Below are 21582 nucleotides of genomic sequence, written 5' to 3' on the forward strand. Positions count from 1 at the left end.
GAATACAAGTCATTAACAAGCATGCAAGTATAATACATAATACATGCAGACATATATATAATCCAAAAAAATGTCAAATTTACGTACTTATTATTACATTACAAATATCCAAGGTTTTGAAGACACGTTTCCTCTTGCGCCCAACGAGTGAATACTGAGACCAGACCCCATAGGTCCCTATCCTCCTCATCATTCGTCTCACTGTGTCTCCACAGCTTGCACCGCCCATTTGAGACAGCGTCTGGACCTGTTAAAATAATGCATAAGCTGTAAGGTAATAATATATATCATAATAATATATATAATATAATATATATCTTTCAATCTCAACATTAGATTTTCTAATTTCCAACTGTATTAAATAAATAGCATTAAAATATTTTCCTTCTTAACTATTACAAAAATCAACGAATTTGAGTAACTTTTGCTTTTGTTTTATTTGTACCTTAAACATAACACTGAACAATCAATTATGTGCCACCCCACCTTCCTTCATCTGCAAAAAAACTAATCAAAAGACATATGTACAAGGCTAAAAAAATTCAGCAACACTTACCATACTCAGGCTAAAAGAATTAAGCAACACTTACCATACTCTTTTTATATTCACTGTTAACTTTTAGCTCATGTGACAGACTTTCCACCTGCTCAACAGTTTCAAGTGGGGATGGAAGAATGTCTTCCAGGATTGGTATATCTCCATGTGTTTTTGACATATGGGTTTCCGTCATTTTGACAATATTCAGGATATCCCCTGATAAAAATGTCAATTTTGATAATTCCTTCATCATGTATTCCATTATGCCAAAACCATAATCATAATCATCTGTATCAAACCTTATTACAGGTAAAACCAGTAGGCAGTCTACTGTATTTTATCAAACCGTTATTAGTATAATAGATCTCGTAATAATTTTGCAAAAATAATGGCATTTACTATTTTTAAAAGATTATTAGCAAATTTACAGAAATGGTGCATTCGGAAGACAAAACCAATTTTTCACTTTTGACAATTGAGCACCTGCTACATCCAGATTCTAGGGAGGAAAGGAAGGACGATCTTACTGGATCCCATAGCCTCTCCGAGGCACAAACCAGGCTTTTACACAAACCCCCCCCCCCTGCACCCGAGCTTTTTAAAATAGTAAATGCCACTATTTTTGCAAAATTATTACGAGATCTATTATTCTAGAGAATAATGCATATAAATGCATATATGCATATAAATACAAAAGTAAATCAAATCTTATCCTTGTATAATATACAAGCTGATGTGAGATCCCTGTCTACAGGTGGACTGGAACTATTATCCAGTAGGCAGTCTACTGTATTTTATCAAACCGTTATTAGTATAATAGATCTCGTAATAATTTTGCAAAAATAATGGCATTTACTATTTTTAAAAGATTATTAGCAAATTTACAGAAATGGTGCATTCGGAAGACAAAACCAATTTTTCACTTTTGACAATTGAGCACCTGCTACATCCAGATTCTAGGGAGGAAAGGAAGGACGATCTTACTGGATCCCATAGCCTCTCCGAGGCACAAACCAGGCTTTTACACAAACCCCCCCCCCCCTGCACCCGAGCTTTTTAAAATAGTAAATGCCACTATTTTTGCAAAATTATTACGAGATCTATTATTCTAGAGAATAATGCATATAAATGCATATATGCATATAAATACAAAAGTAAATCAAATCTTATCCTTGTATAATATACAAGCTGATGTGAGATCCCTGTCTACAGGTGGACTGGAACTATTATCCAGTAGGCAGTCTACTGTATTTTATCAAACCGTTATTAGTATAATAGATCTCGTAATAATTTTGCAAAAATAATGGCATTTACTATTTTTAAAAGATTATTAGCAAATTTACAGAAATGGTGCATTCGGAAGACAAAACCAATTTTTCACTTTTGACAATTGAGCACCTGCTACATCCAGATTCTAGGGAGGAAAGGAAGGACGATCTTACTGGATCCCATAGCCTCTCCGAGGCACAAACCAGGCTTTTACACAAACCCCCCCCCCCCTGCACCCGAGCTTTTTAAAATAGTAAATGCCACTATTTTTGCAAAATTATTACGAGATCTATTATTCTAGAGAATAATGCATATAAATGCATATATGCATATAAATACAAAAGTAAATCAAATCTTATCCTTGTATAATATACAAGCTGATGTGAGATCCCTGTCTACAGGTGGACTGGAACTATTATCCAGTAGGCAGTCTACTGTATTTTATCAAACCGTTATTAGTATAATAGATCTCGTAATAATTTTGCAAAAATAATGGCATTTACTATTTTTAAAAGATTATTAGCAAATTTACAGAAATGGTGCATTCGGAAGACAAAACCAATTTTTCACTTTTGACAATTGAGCACCTGCTACATCCAGATTCTAGGGAGGAAAGGAAGGACGATCTTACTGGATCCCATAGCCTCTCCGAGGCACAAACCAGGCTTTTACACAAACCCCCCCCCCCCCTGCACCCGAGCTTTTTAAAATAGTAAATGCCACTATTTTTGCAAAATTATTACGAGATCTATTATTCTAGAGAATAATGCATATAAATGCATATATGCATATAAATACAAAAGTAAATCAAATCTTATCCTTGTATAATATACAAGCTGATGTGAGATCCCTGTCTACAGGTGGACTGGAACTATTATCCAGTAGGCAGTCTACTGTATTTTATCAAACCGTTATTAGTATAATAGATCTCGTAATAATTTTGCAAAAATAATGGCATTTACTATTTTTAAAAGATTATTAGCAAATTTACAGAAATGGTGCATTCGGAAGACAAAACCAATTTTTCACTTTTGACAATTGAGCACCTGCTACATCCAGATTCTAGGGAGGAAAGGAAGGACGATCTTACTGGATCCCATAGCCTCTCCGAGGCACAAACCAGGCTTTTACATAACCCCCCCCCCCTGCACCCGAGCTTTTTAAAATAGTAAATGCTACTATTTTTGCAAAATTATTACGAGATCTATTATTCTAATAAGAGTTTGATAAAATACAAACCCTGGGGCCATAGAACGGCTATTTAATCCCCTTGAACGGACCTGTGCATGGGCCACTGAGGCATCGAAAAAAAACAGACCGGCTTGGGAAAAAAGCAAAATTGCCGGTCTATGGCCCAGCTGATGGCTGTGCATGAATGGCTAATGGCTAATGGCTGTTAGTTATGGAGCTAGGTTAGACTATGTATGTTTAAATCTCTGATTTAAACAGAGCCAGTGTTCAGTCAAATAACTGAATTTATCAAATCTTATCCTTGTATAATATACAAGCTGATGTGAGATCCCTGTCTACAGGTGGACTGGAACTATTATCCAGTAGGCAGTCTACTGTATTTTATCAAACCGTTATTAGTATAATAGATCTCGTAATAATTTTGCAAAAATAATGGCATTTACTATTTTTAAAAGATTATTAGCAAATTTACACAAATGGTGCATTCGGAAGACAAAACCAATTTTTCACTTTTGACAATTGAGCACCTGCTACATCCAGATTCTAGGGAGGAAAGGAAGGACGATCTTACTGGATCCCATAGCCTCTCCGAGGCACAAACCAGGCTTTTACATAACCCCCCCCCCTGCACCCGAGCTTTTTAAAATAGTAAATGCCATTATTTTTGCAAAATTATTACGAGATCTATTATACTAATAACGGTAAATAAATAATAAATAGTAAATAAATCAAAATCAGTTACATTATTTTATCTTATTCATAGCATAAATGTTCTCGAAGATTACTAAAAAGAAATTGAATTAGACTACAGCAAATTGGCAAACTTTACCTTGTATCTGTTTCCACCGAGTTTGTTTGGGGCGTTCTTCAACATATCAGCAATACTTGTCTCAACATCTCTTTCAGTTGCATTAGTGTGGGTGTTGATACAGGCTTTTGGAAATTTATAAGAATTAATTAATATATATAATTATAATTCACTTTGCTATTCCCCATTCCACAGTCCTCTCGTCCTTCCCACTTCCCTGTCCCCACATCATCCCCACTATTCCCACTTCCCTGTCCCATCGTCCTCCTTACCATTTTCCCCTCCCCTGTCCTTCTTCCTCCCCCACCATCTCCCATTCACCTGTCCCTTTGTCCTCCCCAGCATTCCCCTGTCCCCACCATCCCCAACTCCCCAGTCCCCTCGTCCTCCCCACCATTACCCTCTCCTCTGTCCCCTCGTCTTCCCCACCATACCCCCCTCTCGTCCTCCCCACCATTCCAAACTACCTCATCCGATGCATTCTATAATGGTCTGATGCTTCCATCAGAAAATTGGGAACATCAAATGATCTGATATTCCCATCACTGAAAAATAAGAACAGCTAAAAAAATGAAATGAAAAAAATAAAAAAATAAACTATACTCATGAAATGAACAGTATGGTAAACAACACAGCTCAATTTCAATGCAATGTCACACAAAATTATGTAATCGAAATGAAAATAAATTGAAATCTATGAAAATTCAAATTATCAATACAATCGGAAATATTGAAATAATATCGCAACATAATATAGTGTGGGTTGCTCTTACGTGCAACAGACGGTGCTGTTTTTCAAAAAAGGCATGGTTTTACCTGTCACAAGTGTGGCATCTATACTTATACTCACGAAATGAACGGTATGGTAAACAACATAGCTCAATTGCAATGCAATGTCACAATAACATTTAATAACAATAATAACAATAACATTTAAATATACTTTAAGATATAATCTAGAAGAAAATAAGAACATTGAAACGGTTCATGAACTCGATTTCAATAAAGGACACTATGGGGAACTTTGAAAAACAGTTAATGAGTATAATTAGACAGACTTGTTGCTAGGCAGAGGAGTAAATAATGAGATATATGGCAAATTTTGCAAAATATACGGCACACAAACATTCATACCCAAACAAAGCAAAATGCTAGGTAAGAACAAAGCAGTTGGCCCGTAGGGGAAAGGAGATACCCACAAGACTGGAATACAAGTCATTAACAAGCACACAAGTACTACACTACACAACAACCGCACTACTACCAGAACTGGACGAATCACTACCAAAACAACACATTGCACATCACTACCAAAACAACACAACACAACACAAGCATTGGCAAAGAATTATAGACCAGTTGCACTAACATCCCACATAATAAAATTATTTGAGAGTGATCAGGAGTCAGATTACTAGTTTTATAGAGACCAATGACCTCCACAATCCAGGCCAACAAGGATTTAGAGCAGTTTCTATGATCGAGCCACTGAGATCTATAAAGAATTCTGATCAAGAAAGAGATCTAGGGGTGGTTTTAGATAGAAAACTATAACCTGAGGATCATATTAAGAACATTCTGCGAGGGGCCTATGCTACACTTTTTAACTTTAGAATTGCTTTTAAATACATAGGTCAAAAAGTTTTAAAAGTTTTAAAAGTTTTTTAAACCTCTCGTGTATCATGAGTGTGTTAAAGCATCAGATGGTGCATTCAGATGATGAATATTACCTAGTTCCTTCATCTGGGAAGAATGAACACATGGTGCATTCGGATGATAAAAACTAACTACTGTAGTTTAATTGATCAACAGACTGTATATCATATGCAGACTGTATGTGGATCTGCGGGCCACTCCAAACAACAGCCTGGTGGACCAAGCTCCACCAGGGCTAAAGCACAAAGTGATATAGATGTGATAGAGAAACTAGGTCAAATGGAGGAGTAGGTCTGTATATTAAACAGCACCTGACGTGCACAGAGCTACTAAACTCAATGTGGTGGTAGAGTGGTGGGGGGGGGGGAAACATTGCAGAAAAAAACAAAAATACAATTTGGTCAACAAAACAGCATTGTTTAAAATAGAAGACATGGGTTGTCATTTTGGGGGTAAGGTAGGTTACATTGAGTTAATTAGTTAGTACTTAGTTTTTATCTTAAACTGGTTGGGAGAGGTACAGTGTTGCTGTGCTGGTGAAAGAACACCTAAAGGTAAATTAAATAATGATTGCGAATCCACAAGAAGTTGACATAATATCGCTAGAGATCTGCAATCAGGATGATAAACTTTCCTTAAAGAATTTGACAAACACTTGCTGATAGGACATGAAGTAAATGAAATGTATGTCAAGTTTTGTGAAATATATGATAAAAGCACAACAAAATTTGTACCAAAGGAGAGATGCAGAACTAGGAAAAGGGGTTTGTTCAACAGAAATTGCGAGAGGGCCTGAGACCCAAACACACACAAATGGAATCAATATATAGCAAGAGGCCAAACCCCCAAACATACAAGCGATGCAAAGATGCGAGAAACAGCAGCAGCATTAAGGAGAGGGACTTAAGGACCATAAATAAAGTGTGAAAATAAACTCGAGTAAATTTTTTTAACTACTCTCGACAGTGAAGAAAAACAAATATTCAGACGATTTGTGTTAGAATCATTAATCTTACACTTTCGGTCATATTCAACAACACAAATACATACACACACATTCCTGTTGCTGTAGCAAGTGAAGAATTACACACACAGATCACAATAACGTGATGCATCAAATGAACAAATCCACAAGGGCCGTGACGAGGATTCGAACCTGCGTCCGGGAGCATCCCAGACACTGCCTTAATCGACTGAGCTACAACAGGGTAAAAGGGTTGAAACCGAAGTTCTACTGAACTTACTGGATCCCATAGCCTCTCCGAGGCACAAACCAGGCTTTTACACAACCCCCCCCCCCCTGCACCCGAGCTATGTCAACAGGCCGTTCTCCCTCTTCGCCCTTCCGAATGCACCATATCAGTAAATTTTTTAATAATCTTTTAAAAATAGTAAATGCCACTATTTTTGCAAAATTATTACGAGATCTATTATTCTATAGAATAATGCATATAAATGCATATATGCATATAAATACAAAACATAAATACAAAAGTAAATGTAAATAATTTTACCTTGCACCTAGATCCACCAAGCCTGTATGGCGCGTTTCAGTACTTCGGAAATCTAGAACTATCTTGAATCTCTAATCTGCAATGAAACAATACATATTATTGCACTTACCAAAACATGGATGAATGTAGAAAATACAGAACTATTAGCTGAATATCAAATAAATGGATTTAATCTATTTCACACAGATAGATATATTACACCGTGTATATTAGGTAATACCTAACATACACGCCTCCACACACACTACATTTGAAATGTAGTCTCAAAAAGACTACATTTCAACAGCAAAGATTACTCCATAAAAAAATAATTAAATTATTGACCAACATGAGAGAGGGTTAGCCAACATGAGGGTTGTGTTGATTGCCTGAAAATATTTAAATTGTGTAATGTATTGAATGGCATTTTTCAAGTTACAACATTTTTTAAATTACTGAACTAGGTTCTAGGCTTTGCTAGGCTTAATTCAATTATTACAGATAAGCCTAACCTAGCCTAGAACCCAGTGGGTTTTCTTCCTATTGGGGAGTGTTGTACATGCCTCGCCTCCACATACACACTAGCACAGCCAGGCCTCGCCTCCACATACACACTAGCACAGCCAGGCCTCGCCTCCACATACACCAGCACTGCCAGGCCTCGCCTCCACATACACACTAGCACAGCCAGGCCTCGCCTCCACATACACCAGCACTGCCAGGCCTCGCCTCCACATACACACTAGCACAGCCAGGCCTCGCCTCCACATACACCAGCACAGCCAGGCCTCGCCTCCACATACACCAGCACTGCCAGGCCTCGCCTCCACATACACACTAGCACAGCCAGGCCTCGCCTCCACATACACACTAGCACAGCCAGGCCTCGCCTCCACATACACCAGCACTGCCAGGCCTCGCCTCCACATACACACTAGCACAGCCAGGCCTCGCCTCCACATACACCAGCACTGCCAGGCCTCGCCTCCACATACACACTAGCACAGCCAGGCCTCGCCTCCACATACACACTAGCACAGCCAGGCCTCGCCTCCACATACACCAGCACTGCCAGGCCTCGCCTCCACATACTCACCAGCACAGCCAGGCCTCGCCTCCACATACACCAGCACTGCCAGGCCTCGCCTCGCCTCCACATACACCAGCACTGCCAGGCCTCGCCTCCACATTTAAACCAACCAAGCCCACAAATACGTTAACATGGACCAGCATTACACCGTCTAACATACTCTGTCAGATGTAACAACTAAATTTGTGAATTCAAGACCAAATCTATTGTATAACACAGTGTTAGTACGAGAAAAACATTACTTACATTCGAAGCCGTGTTTTAAAATGGCGGCGGTCTTGTACTGACGCTCCAAACTGTGTGTTCGTTTGCGTATGATGAACGTGTGACAATTTACTACAACAATTATTTAATTATTCTTATTCTTTATTTTAATATTTTTAGGGTACATGAAATTTCAAACTTATTTGCACACAATAATATAATTGCATTGTCATAACCTTTATATATTACGGAAAATACGATGACATGAACGAAGTCAAAGTGAAGTTGAAGTCAAAGTCATTCGCCGAACGTATTAGTCATTTTTTTTCATACATACATAGTTGATTTACAAACATAATGTTGGATTTATAGATAGAGCTAGTGCATACAATACCTAAAGCCACTATAGTAGGCCTATATAGCATTTCAGGCAACCGGGCAGTATATATGGACCCCTTACTCAAATCTCTGAATATGTTAGATATTAAGTCCCTGCACATACTCTCATGTGTATTTTATATATATAAAACGTTGCACTGTAATGTCAATCCTGACCTTAAAAGCTTCCTAGAAGGTTGTAACAGATCCCATGAGCACCACACCAGAAACAAATACCTATTTGATATTCCAAGAGTACGACTTAGTCAAACTAGAAATGCTTTACAAATCAAGAGACCTCGAATGTGGAATGACCTTCCCAATTATGTTAAAAACTGTACCTCTCCCAACCAGTTTAAGATAAATAAAGATAAATTTATAAGTTAAGAAAAATTCCACAAATCAACAACCCTGTTACTGACCCTGTATTTACCCAAGTCTTTCCTAAATCTAAACTTATCCAATTTATACCCATTGTTTCGTGTTCTATCTTGTGTTGACAATTTTAATACCCTATTAATATCCCCTTTGTTATATCTATTCAGGAAATTGTGGTTGATCTCGAACCCATTGATAATGTGACGACTTATACAGAATTTTGTAACTATATCATCAAGATTGTAACCAGCTTAGCTAAATGTAGTGTGGGGTTCAGTCCCTAAGCCCATATATGTGCCTCTCTAACCATTTAGGTTACAGGGCAAAAACATAAAAACAAAGGTAACTGCAGAAGGCCTATTGGCCCATACCAGGCAGCTCCTATCTATAACAGATAAACACTAAGTACTACCTAATTAACTCAATGTAACCTACCAACCTAACCCCCAAAATGTCAATCCATATCTTTTATTTTAAACAATGCTGTTTTGTTGACCAAATTGTATTTTTACTCTTTTTCTGTCATGTTTCTCCCACCCCTGTTTTTTCCCTTTTTTCTTATTTTTTCTCAACATAATTCATACTTTAATTATGCGGATCAGGACATCACCTGATCAAACACATCAAACATCGTTTGACCACCATCAAACACACACATTTCGTGTGTGTTTGACGCTCACTGATATGTACCAGCGTTGTTTTATATATGGTGCTATTCTATCTTACGCTTTGTTGCTCTTTTTTACCTACGGGCTCATAGAACATTCTATTGCGAAAACATTGGCACAAAAATGAATGACGTACATACAATAATAATGTCAGGACAGTGATATAATTATAAACTTTCAAAGCACTGTATCGCCCATGTGTCGTCTTGTCACCAATACTGGGTAACAGTTCCGCCACTTCCCACACTCTTGCGGGTGGGCAGCGACCATTATTCTACGTTTATATTCATATCACCGTGTTGGGAATTTCATTGCGAGTACATTGATACCAAAATTAACGCTGTAGGACAAGTGTGGAAGTGATAACAATCCCAAGAGTAAAAACATTTTGTTGCTCTTGGGCACTCACGGCGAGTCATCTACGTAGGTATTTATTGGGTGCTGGTATTCATATAACTTTTGGTGACCGTTTTTGCTGATTTTCTTCTAGAGAATGTTATTGCGAACACGTTGGTACCAAAATGAAATACATAGCTCGAGAACTAAGGTCAGGAGAGTAAAAAGAGTATACACATTTTTGTTTTGACGCTTAATTAAGGTTATTGTGAGTACTCATCGCCTGCCTAGAAACTGGAACTAGTAATTCCATCTATCATACATATCATACAAGAGGAGCCACACATCTATGGATCATCCAATAAAATCAGCAGACTTCTAGATGTTACTACTGCTCGGCTTAGACTCGGTTACAAGTATCTCTGGGAATTCTCATTATCTGCTGATGTAGACCTGACCAAATGTAAACTGTGTCAACAAAATTATTCGCACACCCTCCGTCACTATGTGATGGAGTGCGAAAAGATACATGAATTTAGAGACAATTCTATAACCAATGTTCCAGCGATGTGTCAATATTTCATTCAAAATGATCTGCTACCAGAAATTTTAGCCAAATATCCCCAGTTTGCTAACTGTAGATAACAACTAAGTGATTGTAACCTATCCACCGCTGCCCACTGGATGGGGGACGGTGTGCAGGACAAACATATAAATTTTGATACTAGCTCTCCACATATGTCAGTTGCTTAATTTAGAACCTGTACTTGAGGTCGATCTCGAACCCATTGTTGATGTGATGACTTATATTGAATTTTGTAACTAGCTCATCAAGATTGTAACTTGCTTAGCTAAATGAATTGTGGGGTTCAGTCCCTGAGCCCATTATGTGCCTCTGTAACCCTTTCCACAACCGCCCACAAGATGGGTATGGGGTGCATAATGGGGTGGGGTGTCTTGGCCAAACGTGCCACATCAAAACCACAAGTTGACATTGAATGTGAATTAACAATGAGACAAGTAAGATTTATACTAATACATTTATACTAACTCTGTTGAGCGTTGACCATTTATACATCAAATCTGTTGATGTGAGCACTTTAGTTTAGTCTGCCGTTTAAAGAAAAAAAGAGCATATCAATGGTATATCACAGAAAACGAATTTATCATAAACTCATGTATTTGTCTTATCATATTGAACTGCATTCATATTTTTAATATATAACAATATGAATATACAAATTTCTGTAAATCCCCTACCTTGTTGGAATCTGTGGAAATGAATGAGCAAATGTGCTGGCTGAAGGCGCTGAAGGAAACCACATTGGTTTCATTTTGGATACAAATGTCCATGGAAATTCAAAATGGAAACTAATTATATAGTTGAACCTGCAGAGACGAGTTTAAGAATCTGTGTTGAGAGTGATGGACACAGCCTTCACAATTATACTTCAGAGAATGTAAACATCTAAGAGTCATTAGAAATATGTGTAGAATAATAAACCCTACATTGTTTGAGTTAGGGAAAACACCATTTGTGATATATAGATACTATAGCTGTTCCTAAAGATTCACCCTTTTTTGCACCAGCAAGATAACATATAAGATTTTAAGAGTTGACGAATGTTAATATTCTTGTTTGATAAACTGTGAACTTGAGACATAGTTAATAAGAACATATTAACACAACAAAATGTTTTCAAAATCCTTAACACCACTTTCCAGCAACTTATATAATTTATATAAATTATTTTAGAGAATAATACATAAATTATATATTTAAACATGATATAGTGTTTAGTGGAATGTATAAGGAGTCAAATTGTGTTAAAAAGAGCAATTTTTAGAAAATTTGGAAAAATACTTTTTTCTGTTCAAATTATAACTAAATGGATTATAAAGGTTTCACTCAGCCAATATATATCATTCACAATTTATTAATGAATTTTACAAAAAAACACCATAAATTTTATATTTAAACATGTAAAAACTATTTGTTTTACATTTGGAAGAAAATAATTGTAGAAAAACAATTTATAATTAAACCTTTGTGTTTGGATTTTTTGAGTAAAAGTTTCTCAAAGGCTCTCCTGCACCATTCTCAATGCAAATCATTCCCACACCTATGGCAAGAGATAGGCGAACGTTGTGTAGATGATTTGTGTTTGCTGGGCAGTGTTGCCGTGACAGTGGTTCCATCCCAGGGTGCCAGTGATGCCATCCCAGGGTGCCAGGGATGGCATCCCAGGGGTGCCAGTGGCGCCATCCCAGGGTGCAAGTGGTGCCATCCCAGGGTGCAAGTGGTGCTATCCCAGGGTGCCAGTGGTGCTATCCCCGGGTGTTAATGGTGCCATCCCAGGGTGCCAGTGGTGCCATCCCATAGTGCCAGTGGTGCCATCCCAGGGTGCCAGTGGTGCCATCCCATAGTGACAGTGGTGCCATCACTGGGTGCCATCCCAGGGTGTTAATGGTGCCATCCCAGGGTGCCAGATGTGGGTTTTTTTTCTAGCATGCATTTGTTTTTAATTTGTTTTTATTAAATTATTGATTTCTTAAATTTGTTTTATTAGTATTAATTCAAAGTGGAGTGTATTGAAAGTATATCCTGCTGGTGTTTACCTTGACACAAGTTTGTGGAAGAGGTGGGGGGTTTATACGTAGCTTATACCACATATAGTGGATATTAATAAGCTTCAAAATTTAATGTTAGTACCACAGCTAAAATGGGTCAATTAAATGTTATTATTTCTGACCTGTTAAGTTGTAATAGCCTAATAATAGGCCTAGACATTATCAGGCACGAATGTGGGACTTCTATGGTGTGAGCCGTAATGGTGACTGTGACTGCTTTCTGTTGCACTAGGATGACTCGATGCAATGCTGCTTCCTCTCTTCTGATCGTCACCTGCCGAGTTATTTACCAGTAGTAAACTGTCACTACTAAGCACAGCATATAGTAGAGAAAGATTATATTTAATTAGAACAACAGCTTACCAGTTCTGTGTGTTGTATGTGTATCATAACCGGCAAAATTTGAACATAAATTGAATGGCCATTAACTTAATATATAAATACACAACTAATTTAACCAGATACAATACTTCTCAAGGTTAGCGAGATCTTCGATTAATCGGAGACTTAGTTGTTCCTTTGTCGAAGCTCGTGGGAAGTGTTTGAGATCTGTATGTTCCGACTGGAGAGGGAGTTTACTCTCTGTATGTGGTCGCCTGTATGACCATGCACATAATGGCTGTCGAGTCTTTGTTTACATTCATTCTGCAAGCTTTCCTCCCTGGGAGCGGCGTCTCCCAAAAATATGGTTCTATTTTTTGATGTATTGTCTTAGGGAGGTAGACTTTAGTTTCATTGATAATTATATTAGATCCAATCATAGAGAAAACTTTTTTATCAATTCTAATGTGTAGACTGGTAGTTTAAAGATAAGTGATGAGTCTTAAATATATTTTGATGACGCCACGGATCTTTCATTCTCTGTAATCATTTTATGACTCACCAATGTTAATATGTTAGTGTCGGATTTCCGACAAAATTCGGGGGGGGGGGAGGAAGGAGGATGAGGAATTATCAGGGGAATGCGCCAAGCCATTACGACTATACAGCACTTGGAAAATATGGTCAGGATAAGGATTTGGGATGGGACGGGGGAAAGGAATGGTACCCAACCACTTGGACGGTCGGGGATTGAACACCGACCTGCATGAAGCGAGACCGTCGCTCTACCGTCCACCCCAAGTGGTTCTTAGGAAACACTGGTCGAAGTCCAATTATTTGGACTACTGAACACTTCATTCCTCTCCTTCAGAATTATAATACTGTTTTAATTTTAACTTGAACTGTTGTGTGGGAGTCCTTTCTGAACATTTGATTTTTGTATTATTGCCGCCGAAGGCGGCTAATTTATTGTGCACCCTATACTCATCTTGTGAGCGGTAGCGCAAAAGCATTACAGAGGGCACAAATGGTCTTTATCAGACCTCATCTTAGATTATTACATAATCAATTTCGTCTATCCTTCACACCTTATAGTTACAATGTCAGCTAGTTACACTGAAAGCGCTATTTCAAGAGCTATATATTTACAATAAGTCATCATACATTAATGGTAGGTCTTATCGCTAATGCATAATAGTTTGGCCAATGGCGATATTACAGAGTCATAGGGGAGCTTCTGTTTATTATTAGTCCTCACAGTACACTACTTGTTTCTGAATTTCACATGTCGCTCATCTACTGGAAGCGAAATGTGGATACAGTACAAGAATTTCAGGTAATTTATCCATGGTAATAAGATAGATTGCCATATCATACAGAGTAAGCTTAGATTTATCTCTAAATAGCTCAATTTTACTACAATCTTCGATATAGTGTTCGAGTGTGTCCCTGTCTTTGTCCACACACTTTACACTTCATCTAGATCTCTATACAAGCCGAACTGCCAGAGATACTTGTAGCCAAGTCTTATACGAGCTGTGATAACATCTGTTAGTCTACTGATTTAGTTCCTTGCCCCATACACATGTTTTACTTCACACATTTCATTGTGATGAACAATTGACCTGCTAGTTCCAGTTTGCACTGTTCTACTTTCCTCAAATTCATTCAGGAGTTCTCGTCTAATAACACTTTTAAAGGACCTATTTGATAACTCAAGATTCCGTTCAATAAATGGAGTTGCAAGAGTTGGACGTCTTAGAGTAACTTCTTTCCTGTTAGCTCCAAAGGAACTAGTTCTATAAGATTTTGAGAGTAGTGGTGCCTCAGCACTTTACTTTTAATATTCTGAAGATACTTTGGTAGTCTGGATGAACAGAAGTAAGTAATTATTAAAAAGAAGGCACCAAACCAGGAAGGCTATCACAGTGGTAGTGATAGTACTATTGAAGTGATAGTACAGTGTAGTGGTAGTACTATGTGTGGGAGAGTGTGTGTAGTGGTACTACTGTTTGGGGGGAGTGTGTGTAGTGGTAGTACTGTGTGTGGTGGAGAGTGTGAATTAGTAGTACTGTGTGTGAGGGAGAGTGTGTAGTGGTCGTACTGTGTGTGTTGGGAGTGTGTGTAGTGGTAGTACTGTGTGTGTGGGGGAGTGTGTAGTGAAAGTACTGTGTGCGGGGGAGTGTGTGTAGTGGTAGTACTGTGTGTGGGGGGAGTGTGTGTAGTGGTACTACTGTGTGTGGGGGAGAGTGTGTAGTGGTAGTACGGTGTGTGAGGGAGAGTGAGTAGTGGTCGTTCTGTGTGTGGAGGGAGTGTGTGTAGTGGTAGTACTGTGTGTGGGGGAGAGTGTGTAGTGGTAGTACTGTGTGTGGGGGAGTGTGTTTAGTGGTCGCACTCTGTGTGAGGGAGAGTGTGTATTGGTCGTTCTGTATGTTGTGCAGTGTGTGTGTAGGAGTAGTAATGTGTGTGGGAGGTGTTTGCAGTTGTAGTACTGTGTGTTGGGAAGAGTGTGCAATGGTAGTACTGTGTGGGGGACAGGGTGAAGTGGTAGTACTGTGTGTGGGGAGTGTGTGTAGTGGCCGTACTGTTTGTGGGGGAACAGTGTGTAGTGGTCGAACTGTATGTTGGGGAGAGTGTGTAGTGGTCGTACTGTATGTGGGGGAGTGTGTATAGTGGTAGTACTGTGTGTGGGGGAGAGTGTGAATTGGTAGTACTGTGTGTGAGGGAGAGTGTGTAGTGGTCGTCCTGTGTGTGTTGGGAGTGTGTGTAGTGGTAGAACTGTGTGTGGGAAAGAGTGTGTAGTGGTAGTACTGTGTGTGTGGGGGAGTGTGTAGTGAAAGTACTGTGTGCGGGGGAGTGTGTGTAGTGGTAGTACTGTTTGTGAGGGAGTGTGTGTGGTGATAGTACAATGTGTTGGGGTGAGTGTGTAGTGGTAGTACTGTGTGGGGGAGAGTGTGTAGTCGTAGTTCTGTGTGTGGGAGAGAGTGTGTAGTAGTAGTACTGTGTGGGGGGGGGGAAGTGTGTAGTGGTAGTAATGTGTGTGGGGGAATGTGTGTAGTGATAGTACTGTGTGGGGGAGAGTGTGTAGTGGTAGTACTATGTGTTGGGGGGAATGTGTAGTGGTAGTAATGTGTGAGGGAGAGTGTGTATTTGTCGTACTGTATGTTGGGGAGAGTGTGTGTAGTAGTAGTAATGTGTGTGGGTTGAGTGTTTGTAGTGGTAGTACTGAGTGTTGGGGAGAGTGTGCAGTGGTAGTACTGTTTGTGGGAGAGTGTGTAGAGGAAGTACTGTGTGTGTGGGGGGGGGAGTGTGTAGTTGTAGTGTGGGAGTGTGTGGGAGTGTGTATAGTGGAAGTACTGTGTGGGGGAGAGTGTGCGTAGTGGTCGTACTGTATGAGGGAAGTGTGTGTAGTGGTAGTACTATGTGTTGGGGAGAGTGTGTAGTGGTAGTACTGTGTGAGGGAGAGTGTGTAGTAGTAGTCATGTGTGTGGGGGAGAGTGTGTAGTGGTAGTACTGTGTGTGGGGAAGAGTGTGTAGTGTTAGTACTGTGTGGGAGGGAGTGTGTGTAGTGGTCGTCCTGTATGTGGGGAACAGTGTGTCTGTATGTGGGGAACAGTGTGTAGTGGTAGTGCTGTATGTTGGGGAGAGTTTGTAGTGGTCGCACTATTTGTTGGGAAAAGTGTGTAGTGGTCGTACTGTATGAGGGGAAGTATGTGTAGTGGTAGTACTGTGTGTGGGGGAGTGTGTATAGTGGTCGTACTGAATGTGGGGGAACAGTGTGTAGTGGTAGTGCTGTATGTTGGGGAGAGTGTGTATTGGTCGAACTCTATGTTGGGGAGAGTGTGTTGTGGGCGTAGTGTGTGTGCGGGAGAAGATGTAGTGATAGTAATGTGTGTGGGAGAGGATGTAGTGGTAATACTGTGTGAGGGAGAGAGTGTGTAGTGGTAGTACCGTGTGGGGGGGAAAGTGTAGTGGTAGTTCTGTGTGGGGGGGGAATGTGTGTAGTGATAGTACTGTGTGGGGGAGAGTGTGTGTAGTGGTAGTACCGTGTGGGGGGGAAAGTGTAGTGGTAGTACTGTGTGGGGGGGAATGTGTGTAGTGATAGTACTGTGTGGGGGAGAGTGTGTGTAGTGGTAGTACTGTGTGTGGGAGAGAGTGTGTAGTAGTAGTACCGTGTGTGGGGTAAAGTGTGTAGTGGTAGTACTGTGTGTGGGAGAGAGTGTGTAGTGGTAGTACCGTGTGGGGGGGAAAGTGTAGTGGTAGTACTGTGTGTGAGGGAATGTGTGTAGTGCTAGTACTGTGTTGGGGATAGTGTGCAGTGGTAGTACTGTGTGTGGGGGAGTGTGTGTAGTCGTAGTACTATGTGTTGGATGGAATGTGTATTGGTAGTACTGTGTGTGGGAGATAGTGTGTTGTCGTAGTACTGTGTGTGGGAGAGAGTCTGTAGTCATAGTACTGTGTTTTGGAGAGAGTGTGTAGTGGTCGTACTGTGTGTGGGGTGGAGAGTGTGGTGGTAGTACTGTGTGGGGGGGAGAGTGTGTACTTATGGTACTGTGTATGGGGGTGTGTGTGTAGTGTTTGTACTGTGTGTGTGTGGGGCGGGGGGGAGTGTGTAGTGGTAGTACTGTGTTTGGCGAAGTGTGTGTAGTGTTAGTACTGTGTGTGGGGTAGAGTGTGTAGTGGTAGTACTGTGTGTGGGGGAGAGTGTGTAGTGGTCGTTCTGTATGTTGGGGAGAGTGTGTAGTGTCGTTCTGTATGTTGGGGAGAGTGTTTGTAGTGGCAGTACTGTGTGTTGGGGAGAGTGTGCAGTGGTAGTACTTTGTGGGGGAGAGTGTGTAGTGGTAGCACTGTGTGTGGGGGAGTGTGTGTAGGGTTAGTACTATGTGTTGGGGGAATGTGTAGTGGTTGTAGTGTGTGAGGGGAAAGTGTGTAGTGGTAGTAATGTGTGTTTGGGAATGTGTGTAGTGATAGTACTGTGTGGAGGAGAATGTGTAGTGGTAGTACTCTATGTTGGGGGGAGTGCGTAGTGGTCGAACTGTATGATGGGGACAGTGTGTAGAGGTCGTACTGAATGTTGGGGAGTGTGTGTTGTGGTAATACTGTGTGGGGGGGAGTGTGTATTGGTAGTACTGAGTGTGAGGTAGAGTGTGTAGTGGTCGTACTGAGTGTGGAGGGAGTGTGTGTAGTGGTAGTACTGTGTGTGGGGGGGGGAGTGTGTAGTGAAAGAACTGTGTGTGGAGGGAGTGTGTGTACTGGTAGTACTGTGTGTGGGAAAGAGTGTGTAGTTTTAGTACTGTGTGTGGGAGAGAGTGTCTAGTGGTAGTACTGTGTGTGTGTGGGGAGAGCGTGTAGTGGGCGTATTGTATGTTGGGGAGAGTGTGTGTAGTAGTAGTACTGTGTGGGGGGGAGTGATTGTAGTGGTAGTACTGTGTGTTGGGGAGACTGTGCAGTGGTAGTACTGTGTGAGGGAGAGTGTGTAGTGGTAGCACTGAGTGGGGGGAATGAGTGTAGTGGTCGTACTGTGTGTGTGGATGGAGTGTGTGTAATGGTAGTACTTTGTGTGGCGGAGAGTGTGTAGTGGTAATACTGTGTGTGAGGTAGAGAGTGTAGTAGTTACTCTGTGTGTGGAGGGAGTGTGAGTAGTGGTAGTACTGTGTGGGGGGGAGAGTGTGTAGTGGTAGTACTGTGTGTGGGGGAGTGTGTGTAGTGATAGTACAGTGTGTGGTGGAGAGTGTGAATTAGTAGTACTGTGTGTGAGGGAGTGTGTGTAGTGGTCGTACTGTGTGTGTTGGGAGTGTGTGTAGTGGTAGTACTGTGTGTGTGGGGGAGTGTGTAGTGAAAGTACTGTGTGTGAGGGAGTGTGTGTAGTGGTCGTACTGTATGTGGGGGAACAGTGTGTAGTGGTAGTACTGTATGTTGGGGAGAATGTGTAGTAGTCGAACTCTATGTTGGGGAGAGTGTGTAGTGGTCGTACTGTATGTGGGGAAGTGTGTGTAGTGGTAGTACTGTGTGTGGTGGAGAGTGTGAATTAGTAGTACTGTGTGTGAGGGAGAGTGTGTAGTGGTCGTACTGTGTGTGTTGGGAGTGTGTGTAGTGGTAGTACTGTGTGTGTGGGGGAGTGTGTAGTGAAAGTACTGTGTGCGTGGGAGTGTGTGTAGTGGTAGTACTGTGTGTGGGGGAGTGTGTTTAGTGGTAGTACTGTGTGTGGGGGAGAGTGTGTAGTGGTAGTACGGTGTGTGAGGGAGAGTGAGTAGTGGTCGTTCTGTGTGTGGAGGGAGTGTGTGTAGTGGTAGTACTGTGTGTGGGGGAGAGTGTGTAGTGGTAATACTGTGTGTGGGGAGTGTGTTTAGTGGTAGTACTGTGTGTAGGGTAAAGTGTGTAGTTGTAGTACTGTGTGTGGAAGAGAGTGTATAGTGGTAGTACTGTGTGTGGGGGAGTGTGTGTAATGGTAGTACTGTGTGTGGGGGAGAGTGTGTAGTGGTAGTACTGTGTGTGGGGGAGTGTGTTTAGTGGTCGCACTCTGTGTGAGGGAGAGTGTGTATTGGTCGTTCTGTATGTTGTGCAGTGTGTGTGTAGGAGTAGTAATGTGTGTGGGAGGTGTTTGCAGTTGTAGTACTGTGTGTTGGGAAGAGTGTGCAATGGTAGTACTGTGTGGGGGACAGGGTGAAGTGGTAGTACTGTGTGTGGGGAGTGTGTGTAGTGGCAGTACTGTTTGTGGGGGAACAGTGTGTAGTGGTCGAACTGTATGTTGGGGAGAGTGTGTAGTGGTCGTACTGTATGTGGGGGAGTGTGAATAGTGGTAGTACTGTGTGTGGGGGAGAGTGTGAATTGGTAGTACTGTGTGTGAGGGAGAGTGTGTAGTGGTCGTCCTGTGTGTGTTGGGAGTGTGTGTAGTGGTAGAACTGTGTGTGGGAAAGAGTGTGTAGTGGTAGTACTGTGTGTGTGGGGGAGTGTGTAGTGAAAGTACTGTGTGCGGGGGAGTGTGTGTAGTGGTAGTACTGTTTGTGAGGGAGTGTGTGTGGTGATAGTACAATGTGTTGGGGTGAGTGTGTAGTGGTAGTACTGTGTGGGGGAGAGTGTGTAGTGGTAGTTCTGTGTGTGGGAGAGAGTGTGTAGTAGTAGTACTGTGTGGGGGGAAAGTGTGTAGTGGTAGTAATGTGTGTGGGGGAATGTGTGTAGTGATAGTACTGTGTGGGGGAGAGTGTGTAGTGGTAGTACTATGTGTTGGAGGGAATGTGTAGTGGTAGTAATGTGTGAGGGAGAGTGTGTATTTGTCGTACTGTATGTTGGGGAGAGTGTGTGTAGTAGTAGTAATGTGTGTGGGTTGAGTGTTTGTAGTGGTAGTACTGAGTGTTGGGGAGAGTGTGCAGTGGTAGTACTGTTTGTGGGAGAGTGTGTAGTGGAAGTACTGTGTGTGTGGGGGGGAGTGAGTAGTTGTAGTGTGGGAGTGTGTGGGAGTGTGTATAGTGGAAGTACTGTGTGGGGGAGAGTGTGTAGTGGTAGTACTGTGTGAGGGAGAGTGTGTAGTAGTAGTCATGTGTGTGGGGGAGAGTGTGTAGTGGTAGTACTGTGTGTGGGGAAGAGTGTGTAGTGTTAGTACTGTGTGGGAGGGAGTCTGTGTAGTGGTCGTCCTGTATGTGGGGAACAGTGTGTCTGTATGTGGGGAACAGTGTGTAGTGGTAGTGCTGTATGTTGGGGAGAGTTTGTAGTGGTCGCACTATTTGTTGGGAAAAGTGTGTAGTGGTCGTACTATATGAGGGGAAGTATGTGTAGTGGTAGTACTGTGTGTGGGGGAGTGTGTATAGTGGTCGTACTGAATGTGGGGGAACAGTGTGTAGTGGTAGTGCTGTATGTTGGGGAGAGTGTGTATTGGTCGAACTCTATGTTGGGGAGAGTGTGTTGTGGGCGTACTGTGTGTGCGGGAGAGGATGTAGTGATAGTAATGTGTGTGGGAGAGGATGTAGTGGTAATACTGTGTGAGGGAGAGAGTGTGTAGTGGTAGTACCGTGTGGGGGGGAAAGTGTAGTGGTAGTTCTGTGTGTGGGGGGGGGGAGTGTATTTAGCGGTAGTACTGTGTGTGCGGGAGAGGATGTAGTGATAGTACTGTGTGCGGGAGAGGATGTAGTGGTAATACTGTGTGAGGGAGAGAGTGTGTAGTGGTAGTACCGTGTTGGGGGGAAAGTGTGTAGTGGTAGTACTGTGTGGGGGGGGAATGTGTGTAGTGATAGTACTGTGTGGGGGAGAGTGTGTGTAGTGGTAGTACTGTGTGTGGGAGAGAGTGTGTAGTAGTAGTACCGTGTGTGGGGTAAAGTGTGTAGTGGTAGTACTGTGTGTGGGAGAGATTGTGTAGTGGTAGTACCGTGTGGGGGGGAAAGTGTAGTGGTAGTACTGTGTGTGAGGGAATGTGTGTAGTGCTAGTACTGTGTTGGGGATAGTGTGCAGTGGTAGTACTGTGTGTGGGGGAGTGTGTGTAGTCGTAGTACTATGTGTTGGATGGAATGTGTATTGGTAGTACTGTGTGTGGGAGATAGTGTGTTGTCGTAGTACTGTGTGTGGGAGAGAGTCTGTAGTCATAGTACTGTGTTTTGGAGAGAGTGTGTAGTGGTCGTACTGTGTGTGGG

The 21582-nt window shown here is 41.5% G+C and overlaps 1 protein-coding gene across 2 annotated transcripts in view; it reads right to left on the bottom strand.

Moving 5' to 3' along the window:
- LOC138371982 (uncharacterized) overlaps positions 1-7110 on the bottom strand; it is an 8601-nt gene extending 1491 nt beyond the window's left edge. The window contains exons 1-3 of one of the 2 annotated variants that reach the window (XM_069337009.1): positions 6977-7110; positions 3828-3934; positions 88-247 (exon numbers count right to left, since the gene is read on the bottom strand). In XM_069337009.1, coding sequence (XP_069193110.1) covers positions 88-247; positions 3828-3872 — 205 coding nt within the window. In that variant the 5' untranslated portion in view covers positions 3873-3934; positions 6977-7110. Of the gene's footprint in view, positions 1-87; positions 248-590; positions 747-3827; positions 3935-6976 lie in introns of those variants that run through there. The other variant, XM_069337008.1, reaches the window with a different exon arrangement.
- Positions 7111-21582: the final 14472 nt, after the last annotated feature.

The sequence above is a fragment of the Procambarus clarkii genome, chromosome 37 (genome assembly GCF_040958095.1).
Source record: "Procambarus clarkii isolate CNS0578487 chromosome 37, FALCON_Pclarkii_2.0, whole genome shotgun sequence".
Lineage (NCBI taxonomy): Eukaryota > Metazoa > Arthropoda > Malacostraca > Decapoda > Cambaridae > Procambarus > Procambarus clarkii.